The sequence below is a fragment of the Gadus chalcogrammus genome, chromosome 15, assembly GCF_026213295.1.
Source record: "Gadus chalcogrammus isolate NIFS_2021 chromosome 15, NIFS_Gcha_1.0, whole genome shotgun sequence".
In the NCBI taxonomy this organism is placed as follows: Eukaryota; Metazoa; Chordata; class Actinopteri; order Gadiformes; family Gadidae; genus Gadus; species Gadus chalcogrammus.
In genome coordinates, this window is record NC_079426.1 from 26,044,882 (window position 1) to 26,063,593 (window position 18,712).

Below are 18,712 nucleotides of genomic sequence, written 5' to 3' on the forward strand. Positions count from 1 at the left end.
TATTGCCTGTCAATCACATGTCCTGCACCCAGCGTTAACATAGCACGTTAACATAGGTCATTAACATAGCACATTAACATAGCCCGTTTACATAGCACGTTAACATAGCGCGTGTGTGAAAGTCCCTTGCTCGTGGCGGAGGAATGTACGGAGGGAGGGAGGAGTCCAGAGGAGGTGAAGCAGGTCAGATGGGAACCTGGTGTTTTTATGTATGCACTTTACCATCTACTGTGGCCACTCCATTCAATAATGAAGATAGTCGACTCATCAGCAAAGCAACAAAGAACCCTTCATTCACGTGACGTTGTGACCCCCGGCTGACCGGCTTCTCCTAGCGAGGGCAGCAGAGGAAGCATGGTTAAATGTTGTACCGGGGGTCTGTCCTCACCACACGTTCAAACCATAGAGAAACACTTTTAAAACTTTTCTAACCATAATCTTTATGAGACATATTACTTTACGGACTGGTTACAAGCGAGAATGCTGGTTTCCTACTTTTCAGACTGGTTTGCTACATAACGGACTAGTGTAAATTACGGACTAGTTTACTGATTTGTTGACTACCTTATGTAATTTTTAACAACTCTAAAGAATGGTGAACCGTCTTACAAACTGCTTTACTGCCCTACAAACTGTTTTTTAACTTAAACACTGGTTAATGACATTACAGACAGTTTTCTTTTCTGTATAACTGTACAGGTGGAAGCAGGTAACACCAAACCCATCTTACTTGCGTCCAACCCACGACACCATCACAGATAACGGAGCATATCCACCCACTGCCTGCATGCCTGCTCGGCTGCTGATCGTTTACTAGCCATCGGTTTGTGGTGTGCCCAAGGACATCCCCTATCTCCCACTGAATATTCTGCATGCATCCTCAGTCCTCTGGGCCAACAGGAGGAATATTTCCCTGTTTACTTAAGTGCCACTTCATGATTAAAACCTAATCAGCCTCCTTCAGCCAGCAGCCCGGCAAACACTGACACAGTGAACATTCATTATCCCAGCAGACATTGTGTGTGTGTGTGTGTGTGTGTGTGTGTGTGTGTGTGTGTGTGTGTGTGTGTGTGTGTGTGTGTGTGTGTGTGTGTTTGTGTGTGTTTGTTTGTGTTTATCTGTGTAAGCGCATGATTTAATTGAGGATTTGAGATCTAGGAGGAGAGGGAATATGAGGCAGAAGAGATGAAAAGAGGGGAGAAGAGATGTGATGGTAAGGAAAGAAAAAGAGTGAAGAATGAACAGCGGCAATTAATAAGGTACAAAGGGGAAGTTTAACCGATTTCAGATCAAGTATTGGCGAGACACGGAATGAGAAATATAAAGCACTGCAGAAAGGAATAAAATTAGTCATATATATACCTATAATTTAATGATTAATAACATCTGAGCTGGATTTACCGTAATACAAGGTATAGCTGGGCCACGTTGTCAACGGCCACTGTCACGTTAAAATTGTACCGGGGGCGAAAATTGTACCGGCCTACGTCATCGTTTGTTTACATCCTGACAACCTGACAACCTGCCCTGCAACAGACGACGCGATGCAGAAAACATGTTTCCAAACGACGAAATAACATAATACAGATAGCGGATCGCTATCTGAATTATGATAGATAGCGATAACACTTGTTTTTACTTTATATTTGTATTGTATTTAATTGTTTAATCGAAACAATAAAGAAAATTGCCCGCGAAACGGGCGATCGCGTCAAATGACGCGTCAAATCACGTAGGAAGGTTCTTGAACATTCTAGACTATGAAACCTGCTTAAAACACTCAGTTTACTAGCTAAATTCGATTAAACAATTCAATACAATACAAATATAAAGTAAAAACAAGTGTTTTCTAGCGATCCGTTATCTGTATTATGTTTCAAGAACCCTCCTACGTCATTTGACGCGATCGCCCGTTTCGCGGGCAAAACATTGTCATTTGACGCGATCGCCCGTTTCGCGGGCAATTTTTTTTACTGTTTCGATTAAACAATTAAATACAATACAAATATAAAGTAAAAACAAGTGTTATCGCTATCTATCATAATACAGATAGCGATCCGCTATCTGTATTATGTTATTTCGTCGTTTGGAAACATGTTTTCTGCATCGCGTCGTCTGTTGCCGGGCAGGTTGTCAGGATGTAAACAAACGATGACGTAGGTCGGTACAATTTTCGCCCTCGGTACAATTTTAACGTGACACCACCTCTGGGCCCAGTTTCCCGAAAGCATCGTTATCATAAGTGGATCGTGAAGTGCGTTGCACAAGCATCGTACGGTTTTCACACCGTTTCCCGAAAGCATCGTTGGTAATAACGAACGTCGTGAAAACGCTTGTAGCTAACGCGGAATCCAGGGTACTCGTAGGACGCTTAAAGCATCGTTAGCCTTATAGTCTCAGTGGCGTCACCAGCGGACATTCCTAGTATTGGATGCGTTTTATTAAAACACATCCAATACCACGGAATGCCCAGCTTGAGCCATTTCGCAACCAAAAACAGTGGTTACCGCCGATATATTACTCAAAAACTACTGTTAGATTTAAACAGAAAAGATAAGATCAACAACAACATAATTTCTTGCAGCAATTAAAAATTCAAAAAATACATGCGCAGCCGAAATGTACCGATCAAACGCCACGTCACAAGGCATATAATATAATCAAATGATTCCATTGCTCTTGTGTGGGAGGTCGCTTTCGAGCTGCACTTGCTGTCTCCCTCTGATTTTAATTCAACCATCGTGGTTAAAATGTCCTCATATTGATCAATGACAGAAGACATAGGCTACAAGACCTCATGCTGAAACCAGCGGGGGTCGGAGAATTTCTGCAGGCGTTTTTTGTTGCGATTGTTTGCATTAAGCACTTTAGGTGCTTCGGTGAGGCTGTGATGTAGTTCACTATTTATTGGACCTTGTGTAGACAGTAACGAACATCCCTGACCATAGTTAATCGTGTTTGTAGTCTACACTCAGAGTGAACTCATTATTGCATGCGGGTGTCTTCATTCATAAAAAAATGAAAACATTCGGGAGTATGCAATAATACAAATTATTCTTAAGAGGTTAGAGACTCCGTGCACAGCCCCGCCTTCCCCAGTGAACCAAGAATCCCCGCGCCGTGACGAACGGGGGATTTGGCCCCCTTGATGTTACACAGGAAACTTGAGATAAGAAGGTGAAATCGCCGGGCGTGCCAAGCTGCGACCGAACCGGCTCGGCAGTGTAAAAAGACCTATAGCCAGGGTTCGAGTTAGGTGGGAGCCAGAGAGAGGTCTGGCTCCCATGAAAGCAGCAAACTCAATTATCTGTGGGGGGGCTCTGAAAATACAGCAGCATAATATTGTAATTACAATTAGGCCTAAAGCTATTTTCCCTTCCACATTCAGAGTAACATTGACGTTAAGTGGGATAATAGAACGCTGGTCATAATCGGGAAAATAAGCCCGGACAGGGCGAACCGGACACTGACGCGAAACGGAGGGGCTTCGACCTGAAGGGGCTTATTTTCGATAATGAGCGGCTATTTGCCGCTCATTATCGAACGAAAAAATAACTTCACAAGGTGTCTTTTTACAATTTATTTGTTACCATACGTAGTGTTGTTAGTTAATAATAGTTAGCCAAAGACGTTGACTTCGCTTAGCAACCGAAGAAGCTGAAGTTGTTGTGAAGGGCCCATGCAAGTGAACGGAGCATTCCACGGCATTGAGAAGAGCCGTGTCATGATAGCCCATATTTACGTCCTATATCCCCCCCCCCGTCAAAATTCAGCGCAAAGCTGGTACGGTCTCCCCCCAACGTCAACAACTTTAAGAGACCCCCACAGAGATGGAATCATAACTCGAACCCTGCCTATAGCCTACTTCTTCCTGCCCAACAATCTGGGCAGGATCTAGACCAAGCTCTCCTAATCGGGTCAGCAATAGCCGTGTTTAAATGATAATCAATGAATGGAACGTTGCATTTTTAATGTCTACAAATATTCTATACTAGAGAGCCAATCAATTCAATTCAATTCAATTCAAAGTGTTTATTGTCATATGCACAAATGAGACGTTCTCAGTTGTGCAATGAAATTCTTCCTTTGTTTCCACAGACTGAATGCCAAGATTTTTTACAAGATAGATAGAAGAAACCTTATGCGGAATCAGATAAAGTCTGCTCTCTTGCTGCGCAAAGTATGTTTCAGAAATTAGCACATTAAGATAAATGTAGTTGTCACACAAGCTATTTTGGATTTTTGTAACATGGAATTAATTCAGGGGGGGGAAATGCCGTGAATAAATGTATGCACAGTGCGTTCAGGATTAGGTCTGATATACAGTATATGTCGGCCTAGGCCTAATCAATTGTGTTTTAATATCTTTAGGGTTCATATTATTTCACTCTATTCTTTTCGTAGGCTACTCTGCGGTTGGCCTTGATGGGGAGATATTTTAACCCCTTTAACCCCATTTTCCTGCGACATTCCTGTGTCTACCCCTGCGTCATAGCCCGTTTCAGCACCATGTCAGTGAACAGGTACAATCCTACGAACGTCGTGAGTGCAGCGAATGCGCGTTCATGTTAAGAGGAGGATCCATCGTGAGATTGATCGTACGAGCGAAAAATCCTTTCGTTATCGGGAAACTGGGCCCTGGTGTTTGCCTCTCTTCCATGTGAAGACGTGTGCAGGTCTGAGCTGCTCCTACCTCGTCACATGGTTCTTGCATGCATGGTTCTTGTTCACCAGACCTGCCCATGTCTACTGCGCTCCATAACAGAGGGGTTCTGTTCTAGTGATCTGATATCAGTTGGACATCACGGAACATAGGAACATGTGGACATCCACCCACACATGCACAGGCACGCACATGACACAAAACTCACGCACACAAACATTGCTAGCACACACACACACACACACACACACACACACACACACACACACACACACACACACACACACACACACCTTACACAGTGAAGAAGTTATATTGTCTGAGCGGCTGAGCTCTCCTTCCACTGTCTCCTTCCACCGTCTCCTGTCTCCTTCTATGGAAGTAAATCTGTCTCATTGAATTTTGAAAATAAAAAGCCTTTGAATTTTAAGCATTGAATATTTATGCATTGAAATAATGTATCTGGATTTGTTACCATTGAATTTACCTTTTTAAATGTACCTTTATTTTTTCAATGTTCAAATTTTTTTAAGCAAATATTCAACATGAAAAAGAAAAATTTGCAAAATTTCAGATGCAGAATTCAATGATTAAATTCATGACAGCAACCTGATTTTAATTTGTCATCCTCATATCTGTATCATGCCAATCGGGGCACAATACTGACGGCTCTGCACGCTCATTCTGCCACCGGAGAGGCATATCAACCCATTTGCTTCAGCCGCTGAACGTGCGCCCGGTGTCACAAAATGAATGCACCCATTCCGCGTAATCGATGACGATAGAAACATTACGTTTTAAGCTTGTGTGCATGTTTCTGTACGTGAACGACTTCATGGCTGATCCCAATGTGAAGGCTGCAGCCTTGCTAGAACACTTCCTCGCGAGTCGCGTCCTGTGGAGATGAGGCTAGAGTGCCGGCTAGAGTGTTGCCTAGCGTTGGTAGCGTTCAGAGTTTGGAAAGACTTGGTAGTGTGGAAGCGCTTCCGCTTTTTGATACTGCTCCTGTGGTAAATATTTTTATATTTTACTTGTTGAAATTGAAATCAGTGACAATAGTTTGTAGACACCAGATGCGTAAATATTAAAACAAATCAATCCGTGCAAGATATATCGCTTATCATTGCGCTGCAAAAACGTTTGGTCTCCAAAAAAATCAATAATAAGATTTATTATTTAAATACCCGTGCAGCGTGTGAAGGCAAAGGATTGTGGGTATTTTGGCTCGTTGAAAATCCAGCGATGCATCTTTGAAAAATCTCGAAATTCTCAAAAACAAAAAAAACGAAAAGGAGAGAACACTCGGACGTGAATTTCGGAGGGTTCTCAAAATTGGAACAGTGCTTGTCGGCGTTCTATGACGTAGCGTCCCTAAAAGGGCGGCCGTTGAGCATACTTCCTTCACATTGGGAAACAGCCCATGCCTGTCTACGCTTCGAACTCGTACATGTTGCAGAAAATGAGCAACAGCGCCCCTTGGGTCACACTTTTCAGTGTGTCGCAAATTCGGTGTAACACCCGCTCGCTCTCCTTGCTTGACCGCGATCTAGCATCTAGGATCAATTGCTCTTCCTTGGGTCCCCCAATGTTACCGCTGAATTTCATATAGATTTTGCAGCTGAATTTGGCATGTAGAATTTGTGAACTCCTTCCACTGTCGCCTTCCACTGTTTCCTGACTCTTTCCACTGTTTCAATCCACTGTCTCCTTCCATTGTTTCCTGTCTCCTTGTCTCCTTCTACTGTCTCCTTCCACTGTCTCCTTCCACTGTCTCCTTGTCTCCTTCCACTGTCTCCTGTCGATATTCCTTTTCTTTGCCTACACCCTTTTCACCCACTCCCCTCAGAGAGTCAAACAATATGTGTGTGCGTGTTTTTGTGTGTGTGTGTGTGTCTGTGTGCGTCACTGGTCAAAGCTGGAGGTGAAGCACACCAAGTGTGCAGGTCTTTATGAGCGACGCAGCGGTGGCAACCGCTGGTATAAAGCCAAATCGGACAAACCACACTCCTTCACAATAATGGAACAGCCTATCAGGGTCGCCACGAGTCATACACCTATCTTGGCCATAACATCAACATTGCGGTTGAGTGGGGGGAGCAGGCACAGGAGCTATGTTATGCCTATAAGAACAGAATCGATCTAATTGATTCCTCCCCACTCCCTGTAGTCATGAAACTGGACGCTATCAGAGAGGTGGCCCTGGCAAAGGTACAACACCTCTTTGCAAACGTCCACCTCCTGCAATATGTCTTATGGGACATGAACAATAAAACAGTCCAGGCTGTCAGAAAATGGCTATGGTGGTTCAGCTATGGCTAAACTCACATTCTACCCAGGATCTCTTCTTCCTCTCACATAAAGAGGGGGGCTAGGTGTCCCAAACGTGGAATGGGTATACACTGCTACCAGGCTGACACACCTCATCAGCATGCTCAACCATGATGATGCCACTGTCAGAGAGCTTGACAGAGCTTCCGTCCTGCTGGAACTCAGGAAGAGGAAGGTCTCTCTGGCCAAAGCAGGCCAGGACAGTTTCCTAGGCTTTGGGAGGAAAGCAGCGGACACACAAGCTGCAGGCTTTGGAGTTCGGTCGGACTGGACGGACCTAAATGATCTGTGCAACAGAATGACAGTCAAACTGGAATGGACACAACACAACGCATACACAGCACCACAGGCATCTGTTGCAGTAGACATCGACCCATCTGTAACTGCAGAGGCTACTGTATACCACAAAGAGGCACAACACATACTACAGAACACAACAGCAAGGAGATTCCTTCTTAACATAAAACAAACAGAGACCAAACAACACTGGACTGGACTTAAAATGCAGGGAAAGCTAGCATGCCTAGACTTTGCCGAGCACTCTGCTTCCCACTCCATGTACAGAAATGCTGCTGTTAGGGAGGACATCCGCTGTTTCACAGCCAAAGCTAGACTGCAGGTGCTACCTACCTAATACAATCTGGCATTATGGTACCCTGCACACCACCATCCACACTGTATAATGCACTCTGGCCATCAACTTTAATCCGTTGCTCATATTGTGAATGGCTGTACTATGTACAAAGGACTGTATATTGCACGCCATGACCGACTTGTCGATCTGATTTCCAGCAATGTTAAAGAAGTATTTCTAGAAAATGTGACCATGCACAAACATTCACGTATCATGCCGGAATGGTTTAACAGCTATATTGATGTGTTTTGTAGCATCCCAAATGCACCTGATGTTGTTTTTTTAAACAGAGACAGAAGGGAAGTGCTCTTACTTGAGATAAGCTGTGTGTTTGATCTGTACATGGAAATTGCCTTCAACGATAAAATCGTTAAATACCAGCTCATTTTGGAAATACTAAGGGACCTAGGCTACCAATGCAAGCTAATAGTGTTTATTTTTGGCAGCTTGGGGCATGTGCACAACAATGTTTATAGTGTGTTAAGGCTGGCAGGGCTCTTCAGCAGAAAATCTAAACAATAAGCAAAGTTCTGCTCCGTATCAGCAGTGATAGGCAGTCTGGCAGTGTGGCGAAGGAGATGTTTTTTGTTCGCTTCAACAAAGACCTTTCTCATCTCTGAAATGTTTGAATCATATAGAAGAATTAAAATGTGTGTGTGTCTATCTGGGTACCATTGTGACCTTTCTGCGTGATGGGGCTGAATAAGTACTATAAATACGCAGATCAAAGATGCATGTGCTCAGCTTCAACGTCAGTGTAAGGGCTGTGTGCGTGAATACCACTGATGTGTCACTGTGTGCAGATAATGTGCATGAATGTGTGTATAATTCAATCATTCAATCCTCTCAAAAGCAAAGCAGTGTATATTCAGAATGAAACAAATAGAAAGTTATATTACATTTAAATTAAGATCAAATCTATGTTGATGTCATACACACTTATACACATCCGCCCCCCTTATCAAATGAAACACAGTGATCAAAATTACCACACCATTCTAAATCTCATTTTATAAAAAGAGCATTTATTTCAAAGTTGTTTTTTTTTCGCTTCGGAGATTGAAGCACATAGTAAAGCAACAGTACAATGTTCAGAAAATATAAGTGTGACACTGTAACATTATCTTTAAATCGTATCTTAACATGTTCTTTGTTGTAATACTGGAATATTCTGCATGTATACTAAAATAAGAACTTTTAAAATTTTACAAATTGGTACCATAAAACTCGACAGAGGATCAAAATGAGGCGCTCTCTCACTGCGACAAACACATTTTTCGCTTGTTTTACTCTCAGCCAGGGAGGAATAACAAAAAAATGCCTAGAAATAAACATAAAAAGTAAAATAATAAAGCAAGAAATTATATAGAAGTTGGATTCACGCTAAAGACCGACAGATCTGCCATGTACCTTCTGGGCGGAGCAGATTGGACTTCAGGTTTATCCAAGCGGAGAGAAAACAATGTGGATTCCTATCATTTATAGCGGAATGACAATTATCTGCAGACAAACTAAACTCTGATGGAGACATACTTGTTTAGCCTTAAAAAGAAGCCAGAATGATGACACTATATCCACCTGTTCTTGTGGAACGGCAGCAAAAGACAGAACAAAATTGGCATCATTGTCATAATAATAATCATCATAATAATTATAATAATAATAAAAACAAAATGAATCTTAATAATAATACAATTATAACAATCATAATAAAAAATAAAAACATTAAAAGGTGAGTATTTGTGACTAAATGCTCTGTGAATGAGCAGGGAACAACACACATTGTGTTCTTTTCTTTGAACACATCACATTTCAGCTTTGAAACAGCGCACATGTTGATACAACAGATGCAGCCAGAGAAACAGCCACAGTTTTATGAACTGCACGGTATGTGTATTATTCCAGGCTACATTCACCAAGGGATGGAGAATGGCATGCACTACAGCCCCTCAGAATAAGGTCAGATCCACAAGAGATCACATGTCTGCACATTCTCTGCACATACCCAACATGGAGCTCACTCTCTGATATACTTTTCAAGTTAAAAAATAAAAAAATGAGAAAAAGAGAGAATGCACTGCGCTGCAAGAGTGTATTAAGTTTAAGGCTTTTTAGAGCTCACAGGTTTTACTCGAATGGTAGAATTAGAAACCAGGAAGGGATCATTCATTGGTGGATATTCGTGCGAGGATGTGACCACTGATTGGGGGTTCAGACATAATGGGCAGTGGAAGGTGGAGCCACAAATCTTTCCTCTTCTCTGGAATGGTGATGGGGAGAGTATTCAGAACAGAACAGTTTTCTCTTCTTTTTGAGTCCAAGTTGAATTCCATTTAGGTTAGAGTATAAAATGTATTAGTAGTAGCCTTTCCACAGACTTAATTTCAGTCCGTGGGAGATGCTACAGAGGTTAGCTAGAAATGCTGAAATGCTTAGCTAGCTTGCTCTTCTTTACCGTATTGTTTAGCCTGGGAGTTGTTGCGTTTTAGTATAAGGCCACCATGACTATAATACCTTTTCTGTGAGCATCTTCACAGTAGGCTATTGTCAACATAGACTGAGTCTAACTCACTGTCAAACTAAACCATGTCACCTGCTGACCTACACATGGCAACAAAAGTGAAGAAATGCTATTCCGTTTTAATAGCCTTTCTCTTTGACCTCCGGTTTCCCACCAAGGACTTATTTTCCTTCTTCATCAACATCCTGTGATTGCTGCTTCAAAAGAGTTTCAAATGAGGAGCCAGCTGGATAAAGTCTCTCTTCATTTCTTAGGCTCTCTGTAATCATTACATCCAACCACTTTGTGACACTTTCGGGATATAATACAACCTACTAGCTCCAGTCTAGTCCCCAGAGCGCATACAGAGTGTCTAGTGAGTTGAAGACTGAGTCAGTAAGCACAGCGTCTTCTTTCACAGCAGAACTGTTTGGATGTACAACGAGACAGATTGCGAAAACTAACAAAACTGCCCAAGAACTACATTGCTTATGTCTTTGGGGAGAGAGAGAGAGAGAGAGAGAGAGAGAGAGAGAGAGAGAGAGAGAGAGAGAGAGAGAGAGAGAGAGAGGTGAGGGATTCTGGGAAAATTGGGCTCTGATACGTAATTATTGATACATTATACAAAGAAGAGACTTGGGCGGGATTAATGTTGGTCAGCGATTCTGTCTTCAATCTGACCACAGAGCATTGGTTGGCCTAATCACATCCTCCTTGTACTGGAGGGCTGGGGGCTCATTCGGACGGTGGTTAAGAGTCTTCCCCGTCGTCCGTATCGTTCATGGGGTAGTCTTTGGTCCCGTATAGATCGGCCAGCCTCTTGAAGCGGGGCCCCCAGCTCTGCAGATAGTCATAGTCCAGGTCTGATTCGGTGGTGACGGACTCCAGGGAGCTGAGCGAGCCGGCCACTGAGTCCCGGCCCTCGTAGCCGTAGATCTGGATGGAGTCGTAGGGCGGTGCCGTGGGGTCGCTGTCTGCCTCCGCGATGCGGGACTTGATGAAGTCGTCCACGTCCACACTGTGGCCCCTCGTGCTGCCCGGCCCGGGCCTCAGGGCCCCCTGCAGCTCCGGCTTCATGTCCTTCCTGGGCAGGAAACTGTTGGCCCCGTCAGGGTTCTGAGAAGAAAAGGGAGGAAGTGTTATATATTTTTTAATATATTTTTATTATTATATTGATTATATTTAAAATGCCATAAACTCCTGAGACACATGGTAAAGGGAGAAACTTCAAAAGAGCGCCGTCGTGTAACTGGATCTCTGAAGCTCCTTGAGCATAGAGAGCAGACTGCGTCCCCACGGTAATTGTTAACCAGGGTGGAGCTAGAGAGAGCAGACTGCGTCATCACGGTAATGATTGAAGGAGCATTTCACCGGTGGAGGCATGAATATGTACTGAAATAGGGTCCTATATGTAGTCGAATAATAAAATAAAATTCTAATTTGGTGCCGTCTTGACTTGAAGACCACAACTCCCAACATGCACCACGATGCACAGCTTCGCTGGCCACTCCCGCTGATCTAGATCTCCACCTATCGGACACCTCGCTGTTCCATCTACCAAGCTGATACCGCGAGACTGCTTGAAAATCATTTCACGCAACATTTCTAGTGAAGAGTATTAGTTGGGGAACTCAGTGAATTACCATATTTTCCGCATTATAAGGCGCACTTAAAAGCTTTTAATTTTCTCAAAAAACGACAGTGCGCCTTATAATCCGGAGCGCCTTATATATGGCGAACACACGAACACAGGTCCCGTCCACACGGAGCCGAAACGGGCGAAAACGATCCAATTTCGTTTTATGCGGTTCAGGGATATCAACGTAAAGACGGAGTCATTACGAACCCGCATCGAGCTGTAGAAACGCTGTAGTAAATATTCAAGGCACTGGTTCTCCACAGAAAAAAGTGGAGCGCATCAAGCCTGCGCGCTGTATACAAACATTCAGTCACGAGGAGATTCAACCTTTTACATTGAGCAGAAATACTTTTTAATGTACAGTTAGTAATTACATTTATCAAGGGGCTTTATTTAAAGCTGCAAAAAGAATGCAAATAAAATAATCCATAAAAAATTCAACGCAACTCTGGCGTCCGCCAGCTGGTGGGGGGCTAATGCCATCAAGCGTTTCAGACGTCCACACGAATCCTAACAAGAAACTGCATAGGTCCGGATAGATTTGAAACCACCTCCGAGGGTGGTTTCAGAAATGTGCGGTTTCTGGCACCGGATTCGCCGGCTCCGTCTGGACGGTCGGCCAACGGACAAGACTTATGCGGTTTCACCAAAAAATCGGCTTCGTGTGGACGGGGCCTTAGAAGGCGAACACACGTTCACCAAGACGGGGAGACAGCGCCGGGCGACTTATGCCACTATCTGCCAATGGATCGTGGATGCCTGGGCTGATATATCAGTCTCAACTGTGGTCCAAGCTTTCACGAAGGCAGGAATAATCACTGAACTGCCAGGCAACAGCAGCAACACTGACTCGGATAATGACGAGAGGGAACCGGGCATGTTGGATGCCGTACTCGCCCAACTGTTCAAATCGGACACTGAAGAAGAAGAATTCGAGGGATTCGTGGACGGGGAATGAACTGAAAAAGTGAGCTTCACGTGTTATACGTAACTGAAAAATGTTGAGTTATGCACTAACGTTTGAATTAGCGGTATCAGACTGTGTTTCTTTTATGTGTTTACTACTGAACAAGGCTGGGAGAAATTGTTAATATGCACATTAACGTTTGAACATCGTTACCATGGGAGTGAACGGAGTTGTCAGAACGCTTAATAAAGTTTGACTTTATCTGACTGTATTGTTGACATTCCCTTTAGCACAGCTCAATCTAGTCAATGCATAACGCAACCCCAATCAAACGTTTGACTGCAGTATCTTCTATTCTATGCGCCATATACATGGAAACAGTTCTAAAATAGGCCATTCATTAAAGGTGTGCCTTATAATCCGGTGCGCCTTATAGTGCGGAAAATACGGTAGTCCTCGTTCAGGGACGCAGGAAGTGGGGTGCTCCGGGTGCTGCCGCACCCCCTCTAGTGGACAACAGACGCAACTACAACACTTGAACTCAGGCAATGCCGCAGGTTTTTTTTTTTTTTGTCTCATCCGATTACATACAGCACCCCCCACTTCATATGACTTCCTGCGTCCCTGTCCTCGTTTGTATTTCTTTCGAAATGCATGGTGCCATCTTCTATGTCAGATCCAGTACCCTCCGCCATTGTACTTCAGTTTTATCAACAGCCTCTGTTAGCTTAGCTTCAGGATGTTAGTTTTTAGCTGGGGATGTTAGTTTCTTCTGGTGAAGTCCCACCCACTGGCACTGCTCTAATAGGTCTGTAGCATCAGTGGGTCCCACCCCCTATAGAGGGGTGGGACTAGTGGTTGTAGTCTTACGAGAATCCTCCCCTCTTACACTTCCTATTTACTTCTACGCAAAAATCGTCATATTGCGTCATCTTAAACAGGAAGTGTTGGAGATCGATACGGATCTCTCCAGTCTCTCCAGAAAATAAGGGAATGATGCACAACCATTCAAAAATATGAGTGGGTTTCTAACAATACAAAGCTTAATGGAAATGGGTGAAGTTTCCCTTTAACCAGGGTGGATAGGGGGAGCAGACTGCGTCCCCACAGAAACAGTTAACCAGGGTGGAACTAGAGAGAGAAGACTGCGTCACCAAGGTAACGGTTAACCAGGGCGGAGCTAGAGAGAGCAGACTGCTTGAGGCGAGGGTTAGCCCCTACCTGGTAACCAGGCGAGGGTGAGCCCCTACCTGGTAACCAGGCGAGGGTGAGCCCCTACCTGGTAACCAAGCGAGGGTGAGCCCTACCTGCAGCGTTGCGATGTCGAAGGCCTCCGTGTCTTCCTCGCCGCCGCCCTCGTCGTCGTAGGTGATGATGTTCTCCCTTATGTCCTCCTCCTCAAAGAGGATCAGTGGCTCCTTCTTCTGCCGCCTCAGGGCAACAAATAACACCACTATTGCTGCCGAAAGACAGAGGACAGAAGGACGGACGGACGGACGGACACATAGAGGGGATCAGAAGTTTGTTCAGCACATTATAAAGTCACTCGATGGCCATGAGCAGGAAAACGAGGAGAACATTACCCAGGCCACGTTAATGAGTTTCACTGTTAAATCCCTCTACATGTACATTCACATTTAGGGCATTTAGCAGACGCTTCTATCCAAAGCTGAGGTCTCTGGCTCAGTATCTCGACACTCAGCTAGGAGGAGCTGGGCATTGAACTAGCAACCTTTCGAATACCAGCCAACCCACTCTACCTCCTGACCTAAGCTGACCCCTAGGCTTACCCCTCTATGGGGGTGAATTGTACTTGAGAGAATACCTTACCGGTGGAGACATGAATCTGTATTGAAAGTGGGTAATATATTTAGTCGAATAGTAACATAAATTTCATATTTTGTGCCATCTTGACCGAGAAAAGGCAGACGGTGACTTTTTGGCGCTTGTGGATTGAAGACGACAACTCCCACAATGCCAATCAGCGTTCACTCCCTGAGGCACGTTACATAACAGCCAATCAGCGTTCACTCCCTGCAGTCCAGCGTGAACAGCAGCATGGAGGAGAAGTGATTGTTGCCATTTGCGGGCTCCTGGAGCTCTATATCTTAATAATAGAATATTATATAATATAAAGGTATCTATATAATATAGTACAATATATAATACCAGAAAATAATGTAGGTACTGTGTCAGACTCAGGTGCTTGTCGGGTCGGACGCCTGAACACCGCAGGGTCGTCGCGGGTTTTGCGATTGCGAGCGAGACTTCTCCGGTGCTGAAGATGTTAATCAGGAGCCGAAGAGTAAACTAAAACTGTCAACAATGGATGATGTGCTTTTTTTTTGCACAGCAATCTTCAGCACTACGCCATACACCAGACGTACATAACCAGTGTAATTACGCGGAGTTCCATCTGATGTGTCATCTAATTTTCCTTCGGGTGCGGGTCAGGCGTCGGTATCAATTTATAGCGGGTCTGGTCGGAATGTAATTCTCGGTTAAGGACGGGTGCGGCTTTGCAAAATAAGACCCGTGTATTGATTCTCGGCCACGGTGGAGAAGGAATTGGGGGAAGAAACGTTAGCTTTGACTCTCTGAAGAACTACAACTTCAGATTGATGTGGAACTGCGAACCGCGACATTGAGGAGAAAGGGATTGTTGCCCATGATTGTTTTCCAGCCGGAGCCCCGCTGCCCGCTGCCAGCTGCCAGCTGCTGAGGCGATAGTGCCTCGGCGCGGGCAGCGGGGCTCTGGCGGAAGACAATCGCGGGCAATAAGCCCTTTCTTCTCCATGTCGCAGTCCAGTCTACTTCAGATTGATGTGGAAGTGGAAGAATCAGAGATGTCGGAGAACCCGACGGAGTCGTTTGAGATGATATTATGAATAAACGACTGCGTCAGATTCTCCGACATCTCTGGTCCTTCCACATCAATCTGAAGTTGCAGTTCAATCTGGAATTCAGAGACTCAAAGCCAACGTTTCTTCACCCAATTCCTTCTTCACCATGGCCGAGAATCAATACATGAATCTCCACATCTGCTGTTTCCCATTGCAAATTTGCTTCTGCCATGGTCGGAGGTTTGTGTCGGTCTAGTTCTGTAGCTAAAAGGTGAAGAAACATGGCAGACATTGTGTTTACATCTCGTACGCGAGCTCCCGCCCCCCTCATTCCTTTTTGGTGGGCTTACAAATTTGTGGAACCAGTGGTTTGTAGTCCTCAGCCCTTCTAGCAGGCAAGCAAATTTCTACTGACATGATGCCAAACGCGTCATTTGTCATCAGGTCAGGAGAAATGTAAGGAGGACAGCTGGGCCAAGGGAAGACTGGGTTAGACTGAGGGAATAAAAAACTTTTTTTATATATTATAATAGCGATTTTATAATGATAGAACGCCGGTTCTGTATCAGTGAAGTATCCCTTTACTGCACATGGACATGGCAGTTGTCACGTGGTCATGTGGCTTCGAAGCACTGCTCATATTGACAGGCATGTCAATATTCTCTCCTCTTTGCTTAACTGAGGCTACTAAACTGTCCCTGTCCCTTTACCGTATATGGCAAATATAAATGAATAGAGAAATGGCCGAACTAAAACCAAAGAAAAATGGATTGTGCACGACAGGCGCACATGGGAGGCGTCATTAAACACAAACAATTTGATAACTCATCTGGTCGGGGAACACATACACCCTGACAGCTGGATGGCTCCGTCCAATCAAAGATCCGGATCAACCCTCCAGAGACACATGGTGAGATCTGGATCAACCCTCCTGAGACCCGCGGTGGGTGTGGAGGTCCGGTAGAGGGGGGCTGTGATTGGTGCTTTCCGTACCTAGCAGGATGACGATGCAGGCAAGGATGGCGATGAGCGCGCCGGTGCTCAGGCCGGCAGGCAGCACGTAGGGCTCCACGTTGCAGGAGAGGATGGTGTCCCTGCTGTCGCACGAGCACACGCGCACGGTCAGCGTCTGGGTGCTGCTCAGTGACGGCAGGCCATTGTCGCTGATCTCCACGGGCAGGAAGTACACGTCCTGGGTGAGCCGGCTGAAGCCCTTGCGCAGCACGTGGACGCTAGCGGTGCTGTCTTTTGAAGAGAGAGAGGGTTTGAACACAGGCCTTTAAAAGGGCTTCATAATCCCCCTAAGACCCTCCCCGAAGAGCCAGGAGAACTCTGTTTGCATTCATATTCAAGATTAATTAGTCATTACAGTAGAGGGAGAAGTATGTTTATACTATCTGCACTTTCCATGGATAGAAGAAACAGGGTTATCGAAGAGAAACAGACATACAGACTGTACATGTCTGTCTGTTAGAAATGGAACACATATATATCTATTATACATACATAAACATATATATAATACATATATATATAATATATTAGTGCTGTCAAGCGATTAAAATATTTAACGTGATTAATCGCATTAATGTCATAGTTAACTCGCGATTAATCACACTCTATTCTAAATATCCCACCACGTGCCAGCCAAGGACCTATAAAGATCGCGGGATACGTTCCTTTCTGGAGAAGTGAAGAGGGCGTCCTACTGAACGGAGGTGGGTATCCTACATTATGTTAAATGAAATGACTGTAGTTCATGTGAATTCCCCCCAAAGTATTGCATTAACATGCTGCAAATGTCTTTCAATGTATTTTAATTGTTGCCATAACATAAGTTTTGAAATGTCTTGGATGCTGCGCCTTCTGTGTGAAGTTCCCAAAAGAGATAAAAAAAATAGTTTGAATCCCCCCCAATAACCCAAATGATTCGAAAATATGTTTTAAGCGCTGGTTTGAACCAGTAAAACGACAATTTGCTACGCGATCACCATATAGATAGGCTAGTGGTACTCATGCTTGTCAATTGAGCACATTTGCGGCATGTTAATGCAATACTTTGGGGGGAATTCACTTGAACTAAGTCATTTCATTTAACATAATGTAGGATAACCACCTCCGTTCAATAGGACGCCCTCTTCACTTCTCCAGAAAGGAACGCATCCCGCCCAGAGTATGCTGCGATCTTTATAGGTCCATGGCTGGCACGCGGTGGGTCCCATTCCCAGTGTTATTTAAGAAATGCGTCACTGCCGCGACTATCATTGGATTAGGAATTTATGGGCGGAACTATTTTGTCCCGCCCACGGACGCTCTGGCATCTACGGATACGAATACTTTTTCTACACATTTACCGCCTAGACGTGCTGCAAAACTACCTGCAAAAAAACCCACAGCTGAGACATGCAGGAACAGATTCGAGCAGTTGTAACGAAGGACTTTTGCTCGCTCATTAAAAATGCTGAATCAACATAGCGTTCTTTATAATTTTATTTGTGAGGAAATTTTTCACAGGTGTGCAACTTCTGATGCATTGGTTCACATTTGGGTGTACGAATGCACACATTTTGGGCATGCTCTCAGATTATGAAACATGGGTGTGTAAAAAAAGGTGCAAAAGGAATTTTGCACCTGTAACACAGATTTGCGTACTCGTAGACCCTATTTTGTTTTTACAATGGTAGAAAAAACATTTACGACTTCAAATGTACTGTTATACATTTGTGACTTTAGAGTACACATGCAAAATAAATATAAACAACTTCAAATTTACTGTGACTTTAGTGTACGCATTCAAATTCTGCAGTTACAGGTGCTAGAGGCTTTTGCTACAATAATACCTTCATACTAAACACACACACGCACACACGGTGTGCGTGTGTAATAAATATATATATATATATATATATATAATATACAGTGGCGGGCCGTGACTTTTACCATGAGGCCTTCAATGCAATCATCCTGAAGTAAACCGCTTTTCAAATGACTTAATAATGACGTCAGGGTTATTGCCATGTTGATGACCCAATATAACCCTGACAACTGAACGGGCTTTAAGCATAATGTTGTTGTTGTTTAAGCCAAAACAACAAAACGCACGTAGCCTACCCTAGTCATAAACTGAAAAGACGGTAATCTTCGTCAGATTCTACAATTTCCGACGGTTCATGAATGCAGCCAAAAATCGTCCGTCAT

General features: G+C 44.1%; 1 protein-coding gene across 3 annotated transcripts in view; it reads right to left on the reverse strand.

Moving 5' to 3' along the window:
- Positions 1-8,024: 8,024 nt before the first annotated feature.
- The window catches only part of cdh11 (cadherin 11, type 2, OB-cadherin (osteoblast)), a 173,257-nt gene continuing 162,569 nt past the window's right edge, over positions 8,025-18,712 (reverse strand). The window contains exons 13-15 of one of the 3 annotated variants that reach the window (XM_056609395.1): positions 16,508-16,759; positions 13,979-14,130; positions 8,025-11,241 (exon numbers count right to left, since the gene is read on the reverse strand). In XM_056609395.1, the coding sequence (XP_056465370.1) occupies positions 10,876-11,241; positions 13,979-14,130; positions 16,508-16,759 (770 nt within the window). In that variant the 3' untranslated portion in view covers positions 8,025-10,875. The remainder of the gene's footprint in view (positions 11,242-13,978; positions 14,131-16,507; positions 16,760-18,712) is intronic. The other 2 variants (XM_056609396.1, XM_056609394.1) reach the window with 2 other exon arrangements.